Source organism: Cynocephalus volans, chromosome 6, assembly GCF_027409185.1.
Source record: "Cynocephalus volans isolate mCynVol1 chromosome 6, mCynVol1.pri, whole genome shotgun sequence".
NCBI classification, from domain to species: Eukaryota; Metazoa; Chordata; class Mammalia; order Dermoptera; family Cynocephalidae; genus Cynocephalus; species Cynocephalus volans.
Genome location: NC_084465.1, coordinates 98,072,736 through 98,098,352, shown reverse-complemented (window position 1 = coordinate 98,098,352; position 25,617 = coordinate 98,072,736). Strand labels below are relative to the sequence as shown.

At 51.5% G+C, this 25,617-nt stretch overlaps 1 protein-coding gene and 1 long non-coding RNA gene across 13 annotated transcripts; both read right to left on the bottom strand.

Annotated features, from left to right (window-relative positions):
• Positions 1-301: 301 nt before the first annotated feature.
• On the bottom strand, positions 302-10,004 carry ZNF205 (zinc finger protein 205). 11 transcript variants are annotated; one of them, XM_063099967.1, is made up of 8 exons: positions 7,369-7,433; positions 6,825-6,982; positions 6,571-6,709; positions 4,278-4,491; positions 3,959-4,050; positions 3,365-3,485; positions 1,689-1,808; positions 302-1,391 (listed from the first exon to the last, which is right to left on the bottom strand). In XM_063099967.1, the coding sequence occupies exons 2-8, from the start codon at positions 6,893-6,895 to the stop codon at positions 349-351; spliced, it is 1,800 nt and encodes a 599-aa protein (XP_062956037.1). In that variant the 5' UTR covers positions 6,896-6,982; positions 7,369-7,433; the 3' UTR covers positions 302-348. The 11 variants fall into 11 exon arrangements, with proteins under 11 accessions (XP_062956037.1, XP_062956038.1, XP_062956040.1 ...); XM_063099968.1 differs by having other exon boundaries at positions 1,701-1,808; XM_063099970.1 differs by having other exon boundaries at positions 1,689-1,772.
• Positions 10,005-15,838: 5,834 nt separating this feature from the next.
• LOC134379782 (uncharacterized) lies at positions 15,839-20,998 on the bottom strand. Of its 2 annotated transcripts, none has more exons than XR_010023827.1 (3): positions 20,924-20,998; positions 20,546-20,674; positions 15,839-17,589 (listed from the first exon to the last, which is right to left on the bottom strand). It is a non-coding gene; the product is annotated as an uncharacterized LOC134379782 (long non-coding RNA). The 2 variants fall into 2 exon arrangements; XR_010023828.1 differs by lacking the exon at positions 20,924-20,998 and adding an exon at positions 20,829-20,883.
• Positions 20,999-25,617: the final 4,619 nt, after the last annotated feature.

Sequence of the window (25,617 nt, the reverse complement as noted above, 5' to 3'; positions counted from 1 at the left end):
ACGCTCTGGAATGGGCCTTTAGCAAAAGGGACCCCAACCACCATCAAGGCTGGGGAAGAAAGGGGTGCCCAGGCCAACAGCAGTGACTCAGGGATGCCAGCATGAGGACACGTGCTCGGCCCAGAAGCCCCACCCCCACTCAGCGGGTCCGTGCCAGGGCCCGTGAGACACAGCTGTAGGCCGCTGCTCCAATTCCAAGGCCTTTAATCCGTGGTCAGAGCGCCTGCTCCATCTCGCCTCAGCTCCCCCCACGCCGCCATGCCCCACCCCGTGCCCCCACCTCTCCTGTCCCTTCCCCCGCCCTTCGTTCCTCCCCTGGGGCCTGGACTCCCAGGGGCTCCCAGCCTCCTAGGTGGGGGTGGGTGGGGGGGTGGCCAGAGTCCCCGCCGCCGCGCCCAGCATCAGCATGGCCAGCGCCTTGGGCCCGCTGGTGTGGATCTTCTCGTGCCGGTGCAGGTTGGAGCGCCGGCTAAAGCTCTTGCCGCAGAGCGGGCAGGAGTAGGGCCGGACGCCGCGGTGGGTGCGTTGGTGCGCGGTGAGGTGCGAGCTGTGGCTGAAGCTCTTGCCGCAGTCGAGGCAGTGGTAGGGCTTCTCGCCCGTGTGCGTGCGGTTGTGCGCGATGAGGTTGGAGCGCTGGCTGAAGCACTTGCCACACTCGGGGCATGGGTAGGGCTTGACTCCTGTGTGCGTGCGCTGGTGGGTGACTAGGGCCGAGCTCTGCGTGAAGCACTTGCCGCAGATGGGACACTTGTGCGGTTTGGCGCCCGTGTGGGTGCCCTGGTGGGTGACCAGGTCCGAGCGGCGGGTGAAGCGTTTGGCGCAGCGGTCGCACACGTAGGGCTTCTCGCCGGTGTGGATGCGCTGGTGCTGGATCAGCGTCGAGTGGTGGCTGAAGCTCTTCCAGCAGGAGGGGCAGGTGTAGGGCTTCTCACCCGTGTGGATAATCTGGTGCTGGATGAGGTGCGAGCTGCGGCCGAAACGCTTGCCACAGTCCGTGCAGGCGTAGGGCTTTTCGCCGGTGTGCGTGCGCCGGTGCGTCACTAGGTGTGAGTGCCAACTGAAGCCCTTGCCACACTGCTCGCACTGGTAGCTCTTCTTACTGGCATCGCTGTCGGGAGCCAGGCCCTCCTCGCCGCTCTCTGGGGCGCCCTTTTCCTCCTCGCTGGGCTTCGGGGGACTGGAGGCAGGCGGGGCTGGTATCGGCTGTCTCTCTTCCAGGGGACCCGGCTGCCCATCCTCTCTGACTGGCCCTGAGCTCTGGCCACTAGCTGCCTGCTGCCCATACTGCGGGACGCCCCCCTGGGCCCTCCTTGCTCTGTTTCTGAAGGGCTTCACATCCCCAAGGGCTGCTGCAGACGGGGTGGGCATCTCCTGCCCCATCTCAATGGCTCCTGGAGAAACAAAGAGGGTTTCCAGCCAGGGACAGGCTTTCGTAAGGAACCCAGGGGGTGAGGAGGGCAGAGCATCAGGCACGTCTGGATTCTGGAAGGTAAGGAAGGGCGTGGACCTGAGGAGAACCCTGGAAGGAAGAGACACCCTCTACCAAGGAGGGGTCTGGCAGCCCTGCCCCAGGAAGGGCCAACGTCTGCACCCACAGAAAGCAGAGAGAAAGCCCATGTGGACAAGGGGCACCTGGGAAGGATGGCGTCACCCCCCAATCCCGAGACCAGGGCGCCCGTGGCCCTCACCTGGGCACACACCTCTCCTCTCCTCCTCCTCCTCCTCTTCTCGCATCTGCCGGACCGAGCTCGAGGCCTCGCCCTTCCCCTGCACTTGGGGGACCCAGAAAGGCCTGCTGAAGGGGAACCCTGCGCAGAAAGAGACACTGTGCCCACCACGGAGCGTCCAGGGCCGCCCAGCAGTGGACATCATCCCCCCAAAGAGCGATGGGCAAGGGGGAGCATGGCTCTGGAAGTGCAGGGTAACGTAAAGCAGACTCCAAACATCCCTCTGGGAAGGGGGTGGTCCCCTTGCCAGAGTAACTGCCAGAGATGCTCCTCTCAGTGCCGAGCCAGGCTCTCTCCTGTTTCCCTGAACAAGCAGAAGTCAAGGGGGAAGAGCCAGGCCAGGTGAGGGGCCACAGCTACTTTATGTCATCACAGCTCCTAAGCAGTGGGCCCAGCACTGTCAGAAACAGGAAGGAGTGCCCCCTCCTGCACCTGCACCTGGGAGGGAGAGCAGAGGGGAGCGAGCAGAGAGGTCAAGTGGGTGGGCTTGGGATAAGAGGGCCAGGGACACTGGAGACCGAGAAGTCAGGGACCAAAGGCCCATTTGCAGAGTCCCCGGGATGAAGGGCCCTGGGAATTTTGGTCAAGTCAGTAAGAGAGCAGAGGGGCTCTGGCTTCCATGAACTGTGGGAGGAAAGGAATGATCAGACCCACTGGGTGGTTCAGGGCATCCCTGAGGCCTGCCGTGGGGCTGCCAATGGGTGCTAAGTTCCTCTGATCTCGCCTGACTTGCCTGGGCTGGTTGGTCTGGACTCTGGGGAATGTTAACAACAGTGGTGAGCAAACCAGAGATAATTAAAGGAGTGAGTGAGTGGGGCAGCTGGTGTGACCCAGCGGGGGTCTCAGGACCACCTTCAAAATCACAGGGTGGAACTGCCAAGGCCCTGGATTCTTGGACTAGCAGGTGATGTGCTGACTGAATGAATGAATGAATGACAAGGAACGAATGAACACTGAGTTTTCCATAAGTCCTCATAAAATTCTGTCAAGGAAACTAGAATCTGAAACTGAGGATTCAAAAGCCCTGGGACTTAAGTACCATCACAGAAACCGAGGAGGCCAAGGCACTTGGGAGAAGAGTGCACACCCTTGGGAACAGATGTGACGCCCGAGTCTGCAGGGCCTTGGAGAACTCAGTTCATGCCAGTTCCCACCAGGGCAAGCAGGCCCAGAGCCCAGAGCCAAGCTCTCTGCTCAGACACCTCTGAAAATGGGGCTTTGAGAAGGAAGAGAAAACTATAGGCATGAGTGAGCACTACGAAAGCACTGAAGAAAAGTGGAATCCCCGAATCTGCACTGTCCCATATGGTACCTTCTAGCCACATATGGCTATTTAAACTCAAATGTGAACTGATTAAAATGAAACAAAATTAAAAACTCAATTGCTCCGGCCACAATTCAAATGTTCAACAGCCATGTGTGGCTCGTGGCAACCATACTAGCACTGATGTGGAGCATTTCCATCCTTGTGGAAGGTTCTACAGAACAGCACTGTCCAGATGCACAATGAGAAAGCAGAAGGAGGGCAGGGAGGGAGGAGGAGTGGGATGCAAGTGGGGAGGTGACACAGGACAGGCCCCACTGCTGACACCACAGGGCCTCGGGAGGCTGGACACCCACCACAGGGACGTTCTTACCCAAGGACAGCCCGTTTCTCTTCTGCAGGACGTCCCTGTAGAAGTTCTGCTGTGTGTGATCCAGCCGTCCCCACTCCTCCCGGGAGAGGTACAGAGCTACGTCCTCAAAAGTCACTGGCATCTGAAACAAGGTGAAACGCCCACTCTCCAGGACATGTCATAGACACAGTAGAGTGGCATGACAGTGCCAAGACGTGCGGTGAGACCCCAGACTAGTCCCAAACCGTGTCTCAAATGAGGTCTGCCTCTTGTGTCTGATGATAAAGCATGAGAGCCACCCAAGGAGAGCCTTTTTGGGGCAGAGGACAAGAACAAAGCAGTATTTTCAGGGACCACAGCTAAAGCTCAGGATCTCCAAACAGCTGCCACTTTCAGCCCAGACGCCAAAGGATGGTTCACAGAAACCCTGTCACCCCACTTCACTCTGCCTTTCCTCCAGCCTTGGCCAGGCCTGGCCATGTTCCAGCTCCAAGTGGGAAGGTCAGCGGGGTCCTGGCTTCATACGTGGGGCCAGCAGTTACAGGAAGGTCTGAGTACCACATGGGGGCTGGGGTAGGAGGGAGAAGGTATAGAGAGCCCAATGGGGACACTCACCTGGGACCATGCGGTGAGGAGAGCTGCGGCCATCTGCCGGTCTCTGGTCCTCCCCTCGCAGGAAAGCACAGGGATCCGGGGGGAGGGGAAAGCTGCAAGAGGAGGGGGGTCTTCAGGTCGGCCCACTATTCCTGCTGGGCCCTGCTGCTCCCCAGACACCCACAAACTCCACCCCCAAACTGACCCAAGAAGAGGGTCTGACAGCTCTGAGGCTGCTAGGGGGCCTCGAAGAGCCATGGCAGGAGAGCTCTTCCCCTCGCAGCGTGAAGACCTTCAACCCCACCCAAACTGAGCTTCCTCCCTCCCTGCCCTTCCCTACCTCCGCCAGGCAGGAAGGGAACCTTCTCCTTACAGCCATGGCTTAGGGGTGCCCAGCTCCGTGCAGCTTGAGCCCCATCCTCCTGCGACGCCCCCTCGGGGTGCGGCTCTTCCGGCTCCACTTTAATGTGCATTGACTCCCGAGCAGCTCCCAAGGGCACCATTTCCTCTGACCCAAAAAGCATTTCTTGACAAGGATGCTCATGGCCTGGAACCTAGGGATGACAGTCCCCATCAGCACCTGGATGGAGAGTGGGAGGGATGCCCAGAGCTGCACGTCCAAGGGTCCTGGAGGGGCAGACACCTGGCCTGTGGGAATGCTCCACAAGCGCAAGGCACTGCTGCCAGGGCTGGCCATGCTCCCTCCTCTCCAGCTCACCCCAGCAAGGACAGCAAGACAAGGAAGATTCATCCAGCCACCATGGCACAGGGACACGGTGCCCCGAGGGTGGGGACCTCTTCTCCCCCAAGCCTCACCCTGCCCACAGCAGTGTGGACGGCTGTTTTATAGTATATGAGAAAATCAATGGTCCTGGGTGGAATAGTGCCCCACAGCCCCCACTGGCCAAAACCCACATCCACCCTGAACCTCAGAGTGTGACCTCGTGTGGAAAAAGGGTCCTTACAGAGGTAAATAAGGATCTGGAGATCCCATCCTAGGGATCTGGACCCCATCCTAGATTTAGGGTGGGCTCTAAATCCAATGCCTGGTGTTCTTATAAGAAGGGGAGAAGATACAGAGACACACGGGAAGAAGGCTGCAGAAAGACAGAGGCAGAGACCAGAGGGATGCAGGAGCTGAGGGACGCCAGGAGCCCTCAGAAGCTGGAAGAGGCAGGAAGGGTCCTCCTCTGGAGCCTTCAGAACACAGCCCTGCCCACACCTTGATCTCAGACTTCTGGCCTCTGGGACTGTAGGAGAATACATTTCTGTGGTTTTAAGCCACCCAGTAAGTGGTAACTCGTCACAGCAACCACAGGAAACTAACACACCAAGGCTCAGAGATTAGACAATGGCCCACAATCAGTAGCTCAAAAGTTTTAGGAGAATCACTTCTCTTGCACTGGAGGCCCCCTGGTGAGGCCACATCACCACCTACAGCACAGCAACTGGCCAGCCTTCGGGTGGGGACTTGCACCCATCCCTCCACCCCAGGCTGCATTTGGGTCTTGGAAGGGAAGGACCCTCAGGCCAGAGTGCCCGGGTGCCAGACCCAGCAACACCCCTCACAGGGGTAGGGGGACAACCTCCGAGACTCGGCTGCTCTGCCACCCACACAGAGCGGTTATGAGGTGCACACAGGTAACGAGTGGAAACGAACTGCCAGCTCTGGAAAGTTCTGGATAAACACAGAGCAGCGGTGGTAATTATTATCATTACTCTACCCACATGCACTTGAAGAATCCAGCATCAGCAGACAATGCTGGCACGTGAGGCTGGCTGGGTGTTCAAGGCACACATGAGAGGTCATGATGGAAGGGACAATGGTGAACGGTGGCAACACTTCTCTGTACTCATATGGTGTGGAAACAGCTGAACCAAGACTTGGTTCTTATTTATATTTACAGCCACTGGCAGAACTAGTCAACAGGACACAGGTCTCTGACTTAGGTTCTAGTTGCCATGGGTGTTCGTGTTTCACATATCATGATAATCATCTGTTATGGACTGAACTGCTCACAGAGGACGCTTACGCCTATTATCTCCTTCCAGTCTCCCAGTGAGCTGGCGAGACAGGTGTGAGCAACAGGCACATTTTCCAGATGACACACCTGGTTCCCAGAGGCCAGCGGACCTGCCCAAGGTCACACACCTGCAGCTGATTCATACTCCTCGACCCCAAGCCCAGAGGCCCTGGTCCCCTAACAGGTGGTGATTTTACACACACGCATGCACAGCAGGAAGGACTGAGAGTCAGACCCAGAGATGAGGAGATGTGGTCCCAGGGAAAGAGGAGTGGAGAGTAGAATAAGCCTTCCCTGTGTGCCTTGAGCACCATTCAGAGAGAAAAACCTCACTGGTAAGACCCTCACATACTGCCCCTGCTATCTCACGTGGCCACTGGCTACAGGATGCACTAAGCAAAGCAAAACAGTTCCACTATAAATTCCAGATGGGGGTATGTCCCATTGTGCCACCCTCTCTTCAACACCCCCCGTGGTGCCCCCATCCACCAGCCCTGCTCCCTCAGTGAGTCAAACTCTTCCACTGGTCCAGACCCCGTGCCTTGAAAATCCCTTCTCCTTCCAGTCCCTTCCCTGGCATGCCTCTCTCACCCGGGCCACCATCCATACCTCCCGGGCTTCCTCCTTGTCCTGGGTAGCCTGGATGCTTCCACCGTCTGCAGACATTTTCTGTTTCAGAGCAAGAAAGAACAGCTGAGTTGCTTCTCCCTCTTTTTGGCCAAGCCCCCTCCAGCTTCTGGCCAGGAGCCTGAAGGAGCAGAAAGAAATCAGCCAGCATTTCCTGGACACCTCCAAAGTGCCCTGAAGATCCCCACACCAGACCAGAGCTCCCTGGTCCCAATGAGAAAAAAAGTTTCCCAGACCCTATCTCATGGTCCCACTCTCTATGATGTGTTCTGTTTCCTCCTTTCGAAAGAACGCTATTTTCTGTCATCCCCCTTGTCGCTGAAGCATCTCGATGCAATCACAGCTCAGTGCACTCAGCTCAGGGAAAGCCGGGTTAAATCGGAATCGGTATTTCCTGTCATCAGGAGCAAAAAGTTCTGCAGAGAGCCTACAAAACAGGTGCAGGTGGGGCCCTGCCTGTCACAGCCAGTGGAATCCAGGCCCTGCTGTCCACCAGCTGCTGGACACACACCCTGTGCCCCAGCCTAACTCCCAGCCCATCCTGGGATCCAGAGATCAACCTGCCCACTCTCAGCAGTCCCCCTGCAGCTGCAGCCACCCGCCCCAGACCTGGGATGTTCATCCCGCTCACAGTCCCAGTGGACAATGTCCTTCTCCTTCCCAAACCCCTTTCTCTCCTGCCAGCCGAAGCCTTCCACCTTTGACCCCGTCCCCTCCTGCAAGCTGGCCACCCGTGCCAGTCTCGGGATCCAGGTGCCCTCCCCAGCACTCCCTTCTCACTGAGGTAGAGGCGGAGGGGGCACCTGGGGCCCCCTCCCCCGGGGAAGGGAGTCTCCGCAGCCTGCACGGGGAGGGCGGGGGAGCCGGGTGGAGACTGGGATTAGGGACAACAGGAAGTCCCTCCCGGATCCCGTTCCCCACACAGCTACAGCCCTACAGGGTTCCCGGCTTCAAGGGTTCCGGGTCTGGGGTTCTGAGCCCGGGCTGCACCTGCTCTTGGCCAGAGGTGACTCCCAGATCCGCAATGCTGGCTCACAATAACGGCTTTACCCAGCACGTCTTGGTGATACCAGCCAAGCAGGGGCACCAAAATGCAAAAATGGGAAGATGCATTTTGTGGAAAGATTTTGATGTTCGATGTTTCAAAGAGAGCACTACGGTTGTCCTCACAGGAGGAAGGGCACATTCTTTTCAGCACACAGGACTTCTTTTTTTTTTTTTTAAAGATGACCAGTAAGGGGATCTTAACCCTTGACTTGGTGTTGTCAGCACCATGCTCAGCCAGTGAGCAAACCGGCCATCCCTATATAGGATCCAAACCCGCAGCCTTGGTGTTATCAGCACCACACTCTCCTGAGTGAGCCACGGGCCGGCCCAGCACACAGGACTTCTGAAGGTCTTATGGTGTCTCCTTGGGGCCCCGGATTCACTTAAGGCCCCCAGGACAGTCAGAGGGTCCTCTGGGTTCCCCCAAGACCGGCACAGAGTTCTCTCTAAGAGTGGCCTTAGGAAACAGAGAGGCTGGGGAACACCCCTCCCCCCAAGCCTGATGCTCCATACCTCTGAAAAACGTGAGATAAATCTGATTTTTCCAGACCCACTCCAGCTCAGGGATTGAAAGGATAAAGAGGTCTGGCTCAGCTATTCATGGGTCCCAGATCCCTTGAGATCCCTGGCAGCTTCAGATTCCCACTCTCAGGCTCTGTTCCCCATTAGACCCTGAGAACTAAGGCCCAAAATGAGAGGACAGAGACAGTGCTTTACTTCCTGGGATGAGAAACCATTTCTCCCGGGCAGGGCATGGGGGTTGGGTGTCAGGACAGGGGTGGGGCCCAGTACTGGAGTCAGATTCCAGGAAGGTTCCTCCAGGAAATGCTCCCATGCCCACTGCCCTTGGCTCACCAAAGTCCTCTGAGACTCACTGCTCCACCAAGACAGGCACAACTCCCCCCCCCCCCCAACCCCACCCCTGTACCAGCTCACAGGGGTGCTGGGTGGGCTCACGAGGGTTTAATTTTCTTCCTTTTTTCTTTGGCAGCTGACTGGTATGGGACTCTGAACCCTTGACCTTGGTGTTATCAGCACCACACTCTAATCACTTAATTTTTTTTAAACTTAGTTTCCAACATTTAAAAGTTAAGGAGAAGCTTTGTAAAATTGATTTTTTAAAAAATTACATTTGGCAATGCTGGACCCATATTCCCCACTTTCCAGATGACTTGCTTTCCAAATGACCACAGTTCCCACTTGGCCTTTGTCGCATGTGAGTCTGCGACTCTGCTCTTCTTAGAGTTAAAGATGTTTTAGGAGTCCTGAGATTCTGATTGATTCTGCTGTCAATTTGATGAAAGAAAAATTACCCCAGTGTTTGACTCTGGTTAGTATTTCCAGGCATTTCAACCTTCACAGTGAACAGGGGCATACAAATTTGTAGCTCTCTGTTTTCAAGCCAGAGAGCTATAAACTGAACCCAAGTTCAAGACAGGTCCTGGAAAAGATGAAACTATCCATCACTGTGCCAGCAAGGCACAGCGCCGGGTGTACAGGCTGAGGGAACTCACTCCTAAAGAGAATCATTCCACCCCACAAAGTCCCAGGAGTGCACCGATTCCAAAAAAAGTGGATGTGTCATGACTCCTGGGCAATAGTTTCTCTACCAGCAAAAGGAACCACTTCAGGGATACTGTGGGAGTCCAGGGGTTTGGGCCCCACCATGGGCTAACCTAAAGTAGACCAAATGACATCTGAGCCTTTATCTGTTTAGAGGCCATTTATTGAGGACCTACTATATTAAAGACATTAACCCCTCCTTGGGAAAGAGAGGAATTCCTTCCAAGGCTGGCTTTAGGATCTGAGCAGATTAGGAGAAGGTGACCATAGCTGCTGTGTGGGGATTGCAGCCCCTGAAAGAGTTCAGAAAGGCACCAGGGCAAAGTGAGGCTATAAATAAAGCAGATATAAAACATTTCAATGCCTCCAGCCACCAGGTAGCTCCATAAATGCCCAGTGGCTTGGGTGTAAGACAGGAGGGCAAAGAGAATTCAGGGGCCTTGAAGAATCTGTATTTTGTTTAAAGGGGGCAATTGGGGGCCCAGTATTGCCAAAATTTTAATATTTTTCGAAAAAGCCAAAAAAGAACTAGATTTCTACGTGAAATCTCTTGACTTTTGAACTGATAAAATTTTAAAAATTAAGAACTCCAGACCAAGGGTTCGGATCCCTGTACTTGGCCAGTCGCCAAAAAAACAAACAAAACAACAACAACAAATAAAATTTAAGAACTCCGTACAAGTCCAGCAGAACACGCCTGCTGTCTGCATCCAGCTCATAAGCCAATCACTTAGAGACGTACTCACCTCTCGAGCCTGCCGCAAGAACTACCTACCACGGACGAAGGCTTAGCGGAGCTTCAGGCATAGGGAACAGCAAATGCCAACTCCCATGCCTGGTACCTGGCGGCTTCACTGAGCCAGAGTAAGGAGAGGACTCCACGGTTACTAAATAAATCACGATCTACTCCCAGAGACTGGCCTGGCAGTTAACTCAAGTCTTAAAGAATAATAAAAACTAGGAGACATAATCAGCTGAACTAAGAACAGAATAACTGCTACTAATTGAGATGGCTAAGCCGGGTTGGAGACAGGGCAACGCAGAGCTGAAGCCTTAGGAGGAAGGAGACGACGGCAGGGGAAATGAAATGTGAGAGCGGTCAGCAAAAATAAGAATAACAGCAGAGCCAATGTTAAACACTGAAAAAAGAAGAAAAGGAAACCAGTAGAAGCGCTACTAGCTGGGCTAGTAGCTGCCAAAAAATTTTAAAAAACAAGAACACCCAGGGCCGCGGAAAACCAGCACATGCGAATCCCGTAGCCCACGCGGCCGCGGGACAACCCGAGCTCCGCGTACCTGCCGCTCTGCCCAGCCCCGGGAGAGCGTCGCCCAGGCAACGACGCTGCCCCGCCCCGGCGCCCACGGGCGACACCGTTGACTGGCTGGAGCCCCGCCGGGGCCCCGCCCCCCGCCCCTACCCGCGCGCTCCCGTCCGCGCCCTGCAGAGGTGGGAGGGTCGCCCTAGCGCCGGAGGGCCGACCCCGACCCCGGCTGGTGTCGCCACATTTCCTGTCCGGCTACCCCATTGCAACTTCCGGTTTGCCCGGCTCTCTCGAGGCGCCCTACCTGTCCGGCCCGGAACGCGGGGGCAGCCGGGCGGTGGGGACAGCGGGGCGAGGGCACCGCGGTCCTAAGGCTGCCTGGCAGAGGGAACTCCGCCGGGAGAGTGCCGGGGTAGCTTCCATGCCTGGGACCCGGGAGTCTTAATGAAGGGAGAGCCGAACTTCCGGGCAGAGGGTCCGGGTCGATAAAGCGGCGATACAGGCTCGGCTTCCCGGTCCAGCCTTCGGGACGAGGGTCTGCCCCACACTCACCTGTTATAGGTGTTTTATTTCAAAAATATGCTGCTGACCTGCCTTCTGTGTGTGTGTGACATGTATCTTTGAGATTGTTTAGTATAAAAAAACAGAAGAAAAAGGCTACAGCATATTCTTTGCAGAGAGCCGGCACTACCTCCCTAGGCAGGCCGCTGGTCACCGCCCCATTCCTGACGCACTTGCCTTGCAGCAAATGGAGGTACCCCAGCACCTGTCATCCCCTGGTACTGGCCGGGCAGCCTGCCCTGATCGCAGTCGGAAAAAATGGCCTTTTCAGGGTCCGCCTGTGGCTCACTTGGGAGAGTGCGGTGCTGATAGCGCCAAGGTCACGGGTTCGGATCCCTGTACAGGGATGGCCGGTTAGCTCACTTGGGAGAGTGTGGTGATGACAACACCAAGTCAAGGGTTAAGATCCCCTTACCGGTCATCTTTAAAAAAAAAATAATAATAAATAAATAAATAAGGCCTTTTCCTGTCCTGGAGGAGGCCCAGGAAGACAGGAGGAGCCTCCATGGGCAGCGACACCAAGCGCTTCTTTCTATGAGTGTCAGGACATGGAGCTTCAGCTTCAGCCAGGCCAACTGTGAAACTTCAGAACCAGAAACCCCCCAATACCCGCACCCCAGTACCCAGAACATTGTCTTTACCTGGGAGCTAAAGACAGCTTACTGTACAGGCAGGGAGGGGATACTCTATTGTAACTAAGCTCAGTAGTCACTCGGCTTTGACAAACTGGCCCTTTGGGGTGAAAACGAGATACATTACTTTCTCTATAGAGGCTGGTGCATTTTTAGGAAACCAGGACACTGTCATCATCCCCAAATATCCTTCACTGCTCCTGTAGCTGCCACCTCCTGCTATCTGATATCTAAAGTGTCCCCCAGTGTTTGCTAAAGTTTCAGGCTGCATTCACTCATACATAAGCCACCAAAGCGGTGGGGTGGGCATGTAGGAGTCATTCCGACCGATTCAGCATCCCAGGAACCCTACCAGATGCCCCTCACGGGAGCAGATGGCAGAGTGCCTGGGCACCTGCTTTGATGTCTTTTTCAGCTGCTGTCCCGCTGCCTGCACCCCAGCCCTATGACTCCCTCTTCCACTTGCCATGTGGTCTTTCTCTCACAAGTATCTCTTTTATATCGTTTTACTCCATTGTATGTGAAAAAATGTAGAACTTCCATTTGTTTTTACTTTACCTCATCCTTTTAAAATTCTATTTTTGTGAATGCTTCATAATGTAAAAACAAAAGGTGAACTAATGATAGGAAATGGCTGGTGCCAGGACTGAGGCAAGAAATGCACAAGTTGATCTTGGAGCATCTAGTAGCGCCAGAAGTAAGGAAATTCAAAAAAAAAAAAGAAAGAAAGAAAGAAAAAATGATGGGGCATGTTTTTAGAGGGACACAGGAATGAATGAAGAGAGCTCCCAACGGCCAAAGCTGGAATGGATTTAGTAATAAAATAAATCAGTACAAGATTATAACTCAAAGTATAAAATAAATATCCATAATTTCATACTGATAAAAATAAATGATTGAATAAATAAATATAAAGGGGAGAAGAGAGAAATCTCCCACGCAGAAAAATTCCAAATAAGTTATGTAAGTATGTAAGCTGAACATAGAGACTTCCTTCCAAAGGCGGGGTGGGTAACTTCACAGTGGAGAAACCAGACCAAAAAGACCTCAGCCAGGCGATCAAGGTCAGCATCAGCAGGATTAGTTCCAGTTGACAGTGGGCGCCCTGATATGATGTGGTGAGAATGGCACTTGACCTCTGTGCTCTTCCTTCCAAACCCACATCCCAAGTCTGATCACGAGGAAGACATCAGACAAAGCCCACTGAGGGGCCTCCTACAGTAAATGTGACAGCAACCCTCAGAGTTGCCCAGGTCATCAAAAACAAAGAATGTCTGAGAAACCATTACAGCCAAGGGGAGCCGAAGGAGATGTGATGACTAAACGTAAGGTGGTATCCTAGATGGGATCCTGGGGCAGAAAAAGGACATCAGGTAAAAACTAAGGAAATCCAAATAAACTGGTCTTTCGTTAATAATAATGTAACACTATCAGTTTATTAACTGTGACAAGTAAGGGCCGGCCATGGCTCACTCGGGAGAGTGAGGTGCTGATAACACCAAGGCCAAGGGTTCGGATCCTATATAGGGGATGGCCGGTTGGCTCACTGGCTGAGCGTGGTGCTGACAACACCAAGTCAAGGGTTAAGATCCCCTTACCGGTCATCTTTTTAGAAAAAAAAAAAATTAACTGTGACAAGTATACCATACTAGTAAGACATTAGTAATAGGTGTACTGGATTGAATTATGTTCCCCCAAAACTCACTGAAGCTTGAATTGTGTCACCCAAATTTTACGTATTAGAAACTTGGCCCCCACTGTGACTGTGAAGTGTGCAGGATATCCTATTATGGTAACTGAAAGGTGGAGCCTTTCCAATCACTGAAGAGGTGATTGGATTGTAGGACCATGCAGTAGTGAATGGATTAAAAATGGTGGTCAGGGGTGTGGTTCTGAAGGCCTTGAGAGAATGAATGAGGAGGTTGCACTCTGCTCCCTCGACTCTCTCTGCTTCCACCATCTTGCAATGTGAGGGGTCACTGCTGCCACCACCAGATATGTTCCTTGCACTGTGGGTTTCCCAGCCTCAGAAACTATAAGCAATAAATTTCATTTTCTTATAAATTACCCAGTATCATGTATTTTGTTATAAGCAACAGAAACAGACTAATACAATAGGAGAAACTGGGTGTGGGGTATATGGGAACTCTATTACTCTCTCAATTTTATTGTAAATCTAAAACTGTCCTTAAAAAATAAAGTCTATTTTTAAATAAAAAAATCAGTACTATAAAAAAATTTTTTTTTAATTAAATTAAACAAAATCAGTACTATAATTCATGAATTTAAAGCATTTCTAATACACACCAGAGGGCTCAAAAAACATTTTATAAGAGAAATACATGACCAAAAAAAGGTTAAGACCACTGTGTCTCAGCCTTGCTGTCTATCCATGAGCCATAATTAACATTTAATAAGTGCTTTACTATGTTCTAGACATACACTGTCTCATGTACATATACTGAGTCACTTAATCACAACAGCCCAAGAGGAGAAATGATTTTTTTTTGGCAGCTGGTCAGCTTGGGGATCCAAACCCTTGACCTTGGTGTTATAACTGCATGCTGTAACCAACTGAAGGAGGAATGATTCTTATCCCCATTTTGCAGGGGAGGAAACTGGCCTCAGAGAGGTTGGATCTCTTGCCCAAGATCACACAGCAAGGCATGGCTTGATGCTTTCGCAAACATCGTCTGCAACCTCACAATACATCTGAGAGGCAGGAATCATTGTTCATGCATTACTGAGGAGGCAACTGTGGTTTTGCAATGAGAAATGATCAGTCCAAGGCCACACGTGGCTGGGCATGGAGGGCCAGGGAGCAGAAGCTCAGTCTGTCTTAGTCCGAGCCCTGCTCCTTTTTCCTCCCCTCATTCATTCCTAGGGTAGCCTGAAAAGCATGCCTCCCCCACCCACCCTCCCAGACAACCAGGTTAGATGTCCCCAGCAGCCTGAACCTCAGCAAAAAGTGTCTTTCTGAAGGGACCAAAAGCCATGCTAGGGCAGCTCCAGGTCTGGCTTGCCCTGGTCACGTCCACCATGCCCAGCAGCAAGAGCAGGTCTATTTATGGACCAGTCCCTGGAGCTCCCTCCACAGCCCTTGGGCACACAAGTGCCATCCTCACCTCCCAGTGACAAACCTAGACTGCTGCCGCTCTGCCCTTCACCTTCTTCTACTTTCTGTTACATATGCGAATATGGTCACTAGACACATAGAAGAACTACTAGATACAGCCTCAAACTGAAAACTACCTGCTGTCCACCCACACCAGAATGAAAAAATAATGAACACCATGCAGCTACTGGAGGGAAGGAACAAGCAACCATGTGGGTGAGCCCTACAAACATGACGTTGACTGAATAAAGCCAGACACAAGAAAATGTATTCTATGGTTTCATCGATATGAAGTTCAAAAACAGACAAAACTACTCTGCTGTGGTTAGAGGTCAGTATGTTGATTATGGGGAGATAGGAAGTGACTAGAAGGGGGCACAACAGTAGCTCTTAGAGTGCGAGTAAACTCCGATTCTGACCAGGGTGCTGACTTTTTTTTTTTTTTTTTTGGTGGCTGGCCGGTACAGGTATCTGAACCTGTGACTTTGCTGTTGTAAGACTGTGCTCTAACCAATTGAGCTAGCCCGCCAGCTCAGGGTGCCGACTTAATGGCTGTTTTCATTTGGTGGAAATTCATCAAACTCTTCATTTCTGGTTTGTGTACATTTCTGTATGTATGTTATACTTATTAAAAGTTTACTTAAAAAAAAAAAGTGAATGAAGAGAAACCAGTTAGGGGCCGGCCCCGTGGCTCACTCGGGAGACTGTGGCTCTGGAAGCACTGAGGCCACAGGTTCTATATAGGGATGGCTGGTGCACTCACTGGCTGAGCGTGGTGCAGACAACACTGTGCCAGGGGTTGTGATCCCCTTACCGGTCCAAAAAAAAAAAAAAAAAAGAGAGAGAAACCAGTTAGGCCATTGCTATGGTCTGGGCAAGAGAAGATGGTAGCTTGGACTTGGGTGAAGACAGTGGAGGCAGAGAAACAGGCAGATTTGAAAAACATTTAGGATATCAAACCTATAGAACTTGGAGAGGTACAGGGAGGAGGTCAAGGAGAAATCTCAATTTTTGGCTTGAGCAACTGAATGGACAGTACTACATTTATTGAAATAGAGAATACCGGAAAAGACACAGGTTTGATGTGGAAGATTCATTCTGTCAACATTTACTGAGGACTTACTATGTGCCAGGCACTAGAAATATGGAAGTGACTCAATAAAGCCCACTCTCATGGCACTTATGTTTAAGTAGCTGGGTGAGTTTAATTTTGAACATAAAGACTCTAAGGCATTTATAAGACATCCAGGTAGAAATGTCACATAGACAAGAGTTGAAGAGCAACTATATAAATACAGAAGCAAAATATAAATACAGGAGTGCTGGCACTGAGATGGTTATTGAGACCACAGAAGCTATGAAACCACCTAGCAAGGTGTATCAGTTATCAATTGCTGTATAACAAACTGCCCCCAAACTTTGCAGCTTAAGACAAACACTTATTATCTCATGGTCTCTGCACCTGACACCTAACGCCACATAGCTGGGTGCCTCTAACTCAAGTTCAGGAGTTGTAGTTGAGCTGTTGACTACAGCTGTAGTCTCATCTTAAGGCTTGACTCATGGGGGAGGTCCATGTTGGCTGGCCTTGGCCCCTCATCTCATGGCCCTCTTCACAGAGCCACCTCAGACTTGGCAACTGGCTCTCCCAGGATGAGCAAGCGAGAGAGCAGAAGAGGACCCCCAAGATGGAAGCCACAGTCTTTTTACAACCGATCTCAGAAGTGACACCCTTCATGAATTCCTGACTCCTTAAAAGGGAGAGGATTACACAGGGTGTGAATAGCAAGAGGCAGGTGTCATTGGAGCAGTGGCGGGAACACAGTGAGAAAAGGACCCCTGGGCCAGAGCCCTGATGGGATGCCAAGACTGAATGGTTAGGTGAAAAAAAAGAGAAGTTGGTGAAGAAGACAGAAAAGAAACAACTGGAGAAGTAGAAAGAGAGAGAGAGAAGAGTGTGAGTGTTACCACCTGATGCACAGCCAAGCCACAATTTGCAGGGAAGAAAGTGCAGGCTACCTAAATGTTCATCGACAGACAACTGGATAAGGAAAATGTGGTATATATATGCAATGGAATACTACTCAGCCATAAAAAACAATGAAATTCTGCCATTCGCAGCAACATAGATGAGTCTGGAAGAAATTATGTTAACTGAAACAACCTGGGTGCAGAAAGAGAAATACTGCATGTCCTCATTCATAAGTGGGAGCTGAATTCATAACTAAACAAATAAACAATAGAGAAAGAAACAACAATCACAATAATAATTTGAACTCTTAGAAGGAGAGAACAGAACTGTGGTTACTGGAAGTGGAGAGGAGGAGGGAGAGGGAGTTAATGAGAAATGAATGAGAAATTGGTTAATAGACACAAAGAATGACTACATATTGTAATGACGAATAAGCTAACTATCCTGATTTGACCATCATATATTACGCACAACTATTGACAGTCAACTTTGCACACCACAAATATGTACAATCAATTATGCTTCAATAAAAAAAAGAGAAATAAAATGCTAAAGACAAAAAAAAAAAAAAGGAAGTGTAGGCTTTTACTGCAGGGCCAAGCAAGGAGAACAGGAAGCTATCACTTTAAATCCAAATTCTCCACTGGTTTTCAACCATGGGTTTTTAAAGGCAAAAATTAAGGGTAAGGGGCTAGGGATTGTGAACAGCTCATGGACATCTCTGATTGGTTGACTCTAGTGTAAGCTTCAGCAACTTTTTAATCTTGATTTATCTTGATTCTTGGCATCATCTTGTCTGGGCACCAGATGATCTACCTGACCATGGTCAGGCTGCCCCAACCTCAAAACCTGCAAGAACAAAACAAAACAAAAAACCAAAATAAAAACAAACAAAAAAGAAGGGTAACCCATACTGGCCAGCCACCAAAAACCAAAAAAACAAAAAAAATCTGCGACAACTTATATCTCTGTGTTAATTTTGTTATCTTCAAAACAAAAGCAGAAGTAAGCATCCTGTGATTCCAAATCAGTGCTGATATTAAGATATTATTACTTTATGACAACTGTCTACATTTTTCTTTAAGATAAGCAGGACATTCTTTAAGCGACTTCTTGTACACTTTTCTCTGTTGTAAGTTCCCACACTTGCTTGCTAAGGCCTGCGTGTTCAACTGCCATAGTGGCTACGGCTACAAGCTAACATGTTCTTTTTTTTTTTTGGTGGCTGGCTGGTACGGGGATCCGGACCTTTGACCTTGGTGTTATAACACCATGGTCTAACCAACTAAGCTAATCAGCGAGCCAGTAACTAAGCAAAATACATATTTCCAATCTTTGGGGTTTTTTTTTTTTTTTTGGCAGCTGGCCAGTACAGGAATCTAAACCCTTGACCTTGGTGTTATAACACTGTGCTCTAACCAGCTGAGCTAACCGGCCAGCCCCATATTTCTAATCTTAAAATATGAAGTCAAATTAAATCTATGTCAGTTTCATGAGTCCCAGATACCAATACATAGTTGTAAGAAAGACAGAATGCGGCCGGCCCGTGGCTCACTCGGGAGAGTGCGGTGCTGATAACACCAAGGCCACAGGTTCAGATCCTATATATGAATGGCTGGTTAGCTCATTGGCTGAGTGTAGTGCTGACAACACCAAGCCAATGGTTTAGATACCCTTACCGGTCATCTTTTTTTAAAAAAAAGAAAGACAGAATGGTCAACAAGGTCAAATGCTGCTGAGAGGTCAAGCTGGGCCATAGTGACCCTCGGAAACATGGTCAGTGGGCTACAATCCAGGGGGAGACAGAGGAAAGCCAAGTCAACAAAAATAAGCAAGCTAATTAGATTGAGAACTATCAAGGAAACAAGAGTGCACAGAGAGAGAACACTTTTATTTTTGTTTTTTGGTTTTTTTTTTTTGGCAGCTGGCTGGTGCAGAGGTCTGAACTCTTGAACTCAGTGTTATAGGGTGGCAAGCTAGAGAGAACACTTTTAAAAGGGTGAACAGAGGCAGTCTCCCCAAGGAGATTTAAGAAGGAAGAGAAGGCCGGTAAGCTCTGTGGGTTAGAGCGTGTGTCGATAACATCAAGGTCCAGAGTTCAATCCCTGTACCAGACAGCCGCCAAAATACAAACAAAAAAATCAAATATAAGGAAGAGAAACTAGCAAAGCGGTGGGGTTGGGGGAATGGGGATAGTAGCACACGTTCCAGGTGAGGGCAGGGAGGTGGGAACAGGCCTGCAGGATCAGGAATTGAAAGGCAGAGACTGGAACGTGGTGAGCAAAGGGCAGATGAGATTGGAGGCAGGCAGAGGCTGGATGAGCCCCACCAGGGTGAGCTGTTTGAATCTAGTTCAAAGTGCGACGGGAAGCCAAGGAAGAGCTCTAAGCAGCAAAAAGAAAGGATTTGATTAAATGATTTGTCAATGTCACGGTGATAGCAGCAAATGACAGAGCTGGGACTGCAATTCAGGCCTTTGGAGCCAAAGGCTGGCTTCCTGTCAATGAGACAAGAAGATGAGAAGCTCGGAGGGCAGCTAATTTACAGGCACTGCAGAAAGACTGGCAGGGCACATGGCTCACTCACCTTGTATTCTTGCCAAAATCTAACCCTAACCCAGTGCTCTGTACCAAGGCTGGACTTTAGTGAGGGGACCTGACTGCTGATAAACACCTGTAATCACTCCTTCGAGATTATGACAGTCCAGGTGAAAATGCTGGGATTAAGGAAGCAGGAAAAAATGTTACTAATGCAGTTAAAATACAGGCAGTTAAGGGACAATAGGGCTTTTAATAGTAATTCTTCCCAAAGCTGGAGAAATCTTTTGCCTGGAATTTTTTAAATGGGGGAATCCTGTGGAAACCGAAAATACAGGAAAACTTGTTTTTCTTTTGCAATCTCTGAAGAGATGAGAGGAAAGATAAAGACCTCATCAGTCACTATATTCAGGTGCTTTTGCTGATATGGCTGATACTAGACTTTACAATTTTTCATATTTAATAAATAAATAGTAAATTGGGTATTTGCTGTTGTTTTTTTAAAGACGCCAACTACTTCCAAAAAAATCTAAGGTTACAACTAGAATAGTTTATGTGTTTTCAAGATAATTTTAGAAGACATCGAAATATACCCCAAATATGTAGATTTACGTTAAAAAGTCTCTCCTTTGGGGGCTTATCTCTTACTGAATGGAGGTGAGATAATCCAGCGACTTCACAAGAATTTGCTTCTATTAGTGGATAGCACCCTGAGATGGGGGAGTGTATTTTCAACGACCAGGAAGAATTTGATAGGACTATATGTTCCTTAAGCTCTTTTTTCTGCAAAGTAACTCAGGTGAATAAAAGTCAGAAGGAATCCCTTGCTTGGTGATCCGGTCCTGCCCAGACTTGGAAGCCACATGGGGGCAGCAACTTGTCTGTTCCGCTCTGCACTGGCTCCCTCGTGTCAGGGACAGTGCCGGACATCTATTAGAAAAGCATATATTTCACAAATGAATAAATGAATGGACGGTATCTGCAAGCACTGGGCCAGGAGCAGGGGTGCTAGCTAAAGCCCATTCCCGGGTGGAGGTTTAGGAATGAAGGAGGGTCTTGTCTCACTCCAGGGGCCAGCCTCTGCCTGGATGCTATTTTTAGTGCTTAGGTCAAGCTGGTCTCTGCTATTCTGACATATTTCCAGGAAAGGTGACACGCCAGAGTCCGAGGGCCTGAAAGTCCATGTTTACAGCTATCCTTGAACCTTCTCGCTGCGTTCCAGACAGCTCTCCCAGGTTCTCACGGAGACCACCACGTAGGACCCTTACCCAGAGAGTTGTCCCGTTCCACGTCCCGGCACAGGGCCCGCTGCTTGCGGTCCTACCGCCCCAGCTCCCAAGGGCTCAGGTACGCGGTCACGTCCTCGAAAGCCACAGCCCTGGGGGCACAGGTCAGCCCTGCAGGGGAGGGGCAGGAGCTGCAGTGAAAGGGGTCGGATCCAAGCCAGGCCTGGTGTGCATGAGTGCGCATGTGCGAGCTCGGCCGGGAACTGGAGGGCGCCGGGAGGGAGGGGAGCCCCTGCCCCACCCCCGCCCCCGCTTCTCCACAGACCTCCCGCTCCTTCCCCTCTCCCAGACGCGCGGCATCACACCTCCCCGCGCCACCCGCACTGAGTGACAGCCAGGTCCCTTCCCCACGTCGCTCACCTCCGCGGAACCGGTGGGCGGAGCTCCGGCAAGACTCCCTCTACACCCCTCTGCCCCGCCCACCCGCGCCTCGGGCGGCGGAGGCCACGCCCCCGCCCACCGCACTCCCCACGCCCCCACGGCCGCTATACGTCCTGCCCCCTGGCCTTGTGGAGTGCCTCCCTTGGGGACCGGGTTTCGTGGCCCCGCCCATTGGCGGGCCGCGGTGGGCGGAGTCCCCGCAGCAGCCGCGCGGTAGCAGGAGCCCGCGGCCCGGAGCGCCGGGCAGACCTCTGGGGGCCCCGGGCCTCTCCTGGTAGCCCCGAAGTCTTTTCCTCCGCCCTGACTCGTGTCGGGCGCTGGGCCAGGCGTAGAGGATGCAGAGCAGACCAAGGAGGCAGATCATTGTCCGCAGGGAGTTTGTGGACCAGTGAGGCCAACGCTAAACAATTAAAATAAAGGAACAAGATAAGCTCACGTGCTGTTAAGTGCAGGAAAACAAAGGCCCGGCAGAGGAGCCAGAGCTAGGCAGGGTCTGGCCCCGACGGACCCAAGGGCCTGGGCCGAGGGGCGGCTAGCCCTGAGCCTCCCGCCACCAAGCAGGTAGCCCCAGGTCCCCAGGACAGGTGGTGCGGTGGGCCGTGCCCAGGGGCCCTGAACGCGCAGGGACGCCCCACGGATTCCCCAAAGGAAGCGCCCTCTGGACACCTTAAAAGAGAGGGAAGGGCTTGACTTTGGAGTTAGAGGTGGTGCCAGATGTCGTTGGTGAGGTCACTTCCTTTCCCTGGGAATCTCTGCTATCATCGGTAAAGCTGGGACAAGAGCCATCTCGCAGGATTCTAGGGAGGACTTCGGGTGACAACGTAGACCGAGCACCCTCTGCCCCGTCACTCCCCATCGCACCCTCCGGTTCCATTCCCTTCTTAGCACTGTTTGCTCCTGTGCCCTGGAACGGAAGCCCCCTGAGGGCAGGGCCTCCAAGTCCCCAGCACCTACAGCGGTGCCTGGAACACGGCAGACCCTTGGCGAAGATCTGTCACATGAATGCAAAAAAGTCAGCACACAGCAGGCATTTTTAAATGGCAGCTCTGGTCCCCAAAGAAAGGTACAGGCTATCAGACCCTGGAAGGGCACAGGGTCAGTCCTGATTTCGGGGGTGGAGTAGTCTGGCTTGGAGGCGTAGTTAGACTTGCATGCCTCGGTTGGAATCTAGATTCGTCACTTTTTTTGTTTTTTGTCTTTATTTCTCTGGCCCCGCCCTCTCCCCAAACTGGGAGGTTAAGGGTTAACTCTAGGAAGCCCCTTCATCACCTGGATGGGACTGGGGCAGGGAACTTCCTGTTCCATTTTCCTGGAGTCCTTCCCCAGGCTCGCCAAGGCTGGCTCTGGCCCCGGAGCCCTCAGAGAAGCCCCCAGCAACTCTGCCTCTGTAGTGAGGACACCGAGTGGTGAGTTGGAGGGAGGCATGGGGTGCAGAATGCCGGAACAGGCGCTAGGGGCTCACAGTAGCTTGGGGGGTTGGGGGGGCTCCAGACCTTGGTGGTGAGGTAGGGGCTGGAGAGTCTTGGGAACATGGGGGTGGGTGACTGTGCTGGGAGCTCAGTGCCAGCCAGCCCAGCAGACCTGTAGTGATGGGGGCATCAGCGAGGTTCACAGGGCATCGAAGAAGGAGGCAGGCTCCGCGTTCCCCCAGGTGGACAGACCGGCCTTGTCCACTCAGCCCAGCACCCGCAGGGAAGCCCAATTGGAGGGAAACCAAACAACACAGATGGGCAAATTAGGCACCTGCCACCTATGTCCAGGGAGAAAGGGAGTGTTCCTGGCCAAGGACCCCACTTTCTGCCCCTTCCCTGGCTCTGGGCTCTCTCACGTTGTCTGGGTGGTCTCATGGCAGCACCTCCACACCAGGCTGGTCCAGCCTATGCCCCTCCACTTCTCTGGGCTCCAAATTAAGCTGGTCAAATATCGGATGGTGGCTGAAGAGCCACCCCTGCCCCCAACCCAACCAACACCCCTACAGATGTGCATATTAATAGAGCTTTTGTCCTGGAGATTGTGGGGAGGGGGAAACTCTCTAAAGCTGACTTGCCTAGAATTTCACCTCTTTAAAACCTTTTTGAAGACCTCACCTGGAGATTCAGGCCTCCCTGTGAGCCTAGGCCTGGGGGCTGGAATTTGGAATTCTCTTTTTCTTTTCTGATTCACTGTGACATTATGGCTAAGGCCAGGATAATTGCACAAAGCGGGAGGGGAATCAGGTCCTTTCCTGTTTCAGAGATTTTGCACAGTGGCCTAGAACCACATTCTCTTTTTAGACCAAATCTTGGCTTGACCTGGTGTAACCTGGAGCAAGTCACCCATCCTCTCTGAGCTTGGTCTTTGAACATATCAAATGGAGAGATGATCATTTAGCACATGGGCCGGAGCAGGATGAAGCGAACTCCTGTGGATAAGTGCCCAGTACCTGCCAGCTGCTACTACAGGGTGACATAATCAGTGACTGGTTCTCTGGTTATTTTGCACGTGCTGCTAAAAAACAATGAAACAGAGCCCCATTTTCTTGAACATTTATCAAAGACTCTCTCTGTCCTAGACATTGTTGGATGCATCCCTCAGTTCCTACAACTCCAAGGTAGCCATTGTCAGGGCCTTTTCGTTATTTCTACTAACAAACATTGAAGTTAAGTTGAAGTGCTGGACGATCACTTACTGAGCCAGACACAGGTCCTGCTCACAGGCCAGAGGGAGAAATACACTCAACCATGATCGCAGCACAGCGTCACCCTGGGAAGGGAGAGACAGGTGGGTGGTGTGTTGTGGGATCTCAGAAGGGAGGTACCTCTGTGTGGAGGGAGCTGGTGGCAACAGAGAAAACCCCATGGGTGTCAGTTGCCAAAGTGCAAGTAAGAGCCTAGGTTGGACAGGTTGTGGGGAGGTGTGAGGTGGGAGGCCGGGAAGATAGGGGGAAGTTCTGAAAGCTTGGGGAGGCTGACCAGGTGGTCAGGAGCTAGCCAGGTCCTGAATTCTTTACTGTGCCCCACATCCCACTCCACTCACCCCACCCAAGAAGGAGGTTTGGAGAACCCTTGGCCCAACAGTGTCCAAAGCTCTTGACCAGGAGACTTTTCCATGCCCATCACCAAGGCTGGGCTACTTTCTTGGGGAAGTGACTGTACCTCTGAGCCATGGTGTTCTCCACTGTAAAATGGGTCAATGATGGGACCAACACTACTGTCACTCACTGTTAGCTGTGAGGACAATAATTGTCCACACTTCTGTGCATCTACTGTATGTCAGCCTCCACATGTTGGGTGCTGCTCTGCGCCCTTAAGTGCTGGGCAGAGGGGCCCAGGGCATTCTTCCCATCCCCCTGCCCAATATGCCCACTGGGTTGGGAGGGTGGAATGGTGTGGGAGAGGCTCATTTGCAATCCTGAGGCTAGAGAACTGGGAAGACTGAGATGTTGGAGCCTGGGTTTCCACATCTATAAAATCACTATCTGAATTAAAATATAAAAGTGCCTCAGAGTTCTGTAACAAAAGTATGAACCTGTTCAGAAAAGCTTAAGCCTTCTGGGTGGTGAGAGTGTCTTTCTCATGAGTAAGGCTGAATTTGCAGTGGTTCCCTATTGGTAGCTCTAGGTACCCAAAAAAGGAAGAAGTAGCCCCTCGGGGAGGGCTTGGGAGAAGACAGGAGGTGGTCAGTCCTGCAGAACCAGTGCTCCTTGGTGGCCAGTTAGAAGCACTGACTTTTTATTGCTAGCCGGTCTCAGGGTTGGGATAGGTAACCCCCCAACAGGGATGATGGAATAGACAAAGGAAGAGTCCAGAATTTTTCTTTTTTTCTTTTTTTAGTGGCTGACAGGTAAGGGGATCCAAACCCTGGAGCTTGGTATTATAACACTGTGCTGTAATCAACTGGGCTAACTGGCCAGCCCTCCAGAATTTTTTTAAAAATGAAAAGGAAATGACTGCCTCTCCAATCCATCCCCCAGCTCACAAGGACACACCCACTAGAAACACCCAGAGTGGGTTAGGCCAACTTTTTCCTGCTTGGGGACACACCTATCACAAACCTGTACAAGCTGCAGGCCACAGACTCCCATCTGGAGACCCATCCACCCACCCAGCCCAGATCTGCCTGCCCTTAGGTCTCCAAAAACCTCTGTTCTCATTGCAGTAACACCGATCTTACCACTGGCCTGCACTGGGCTCCAGTTTATGCTCTCCTGGGGTTGGGCTGCCCCATCCCAGCTCCCCTGGCTCATACTGGCCTCAACCTCTGGCCTGGAAATGTGGAAGGTGGGGAGACTGGAGGACCAGGGGGAGCTCAACCCTGCACTGGTCAGCTGGGCAGCCTTGGTCTTGACCTCTGAGAGCCACCTCCAGAGCCATGAAGGACAGGTCAGGACACCTGGTCAGGGAGATAGCACAGGCACAAAACCCCTTCGCCCACCACAACCTTTTATTTTGAAAATTCCCAAACATCCAGAGAAGATGAAAGAGCAGGCAATGAACGTTCATATACATACCTCTTGTCAGTCCACAAATACAGCTGAACCCTCACGCCCCTTCTCTTCCAAACCATTCTGCATCTTCTCACAACACAGACATTTCCTACATACCACAGTCCTGGAATCCCATCTCAGAAATTAACAATCATTAATCTAGTATTCTATCCATATTCAAATTTGCTCTATTAACCCCATAAGGTTT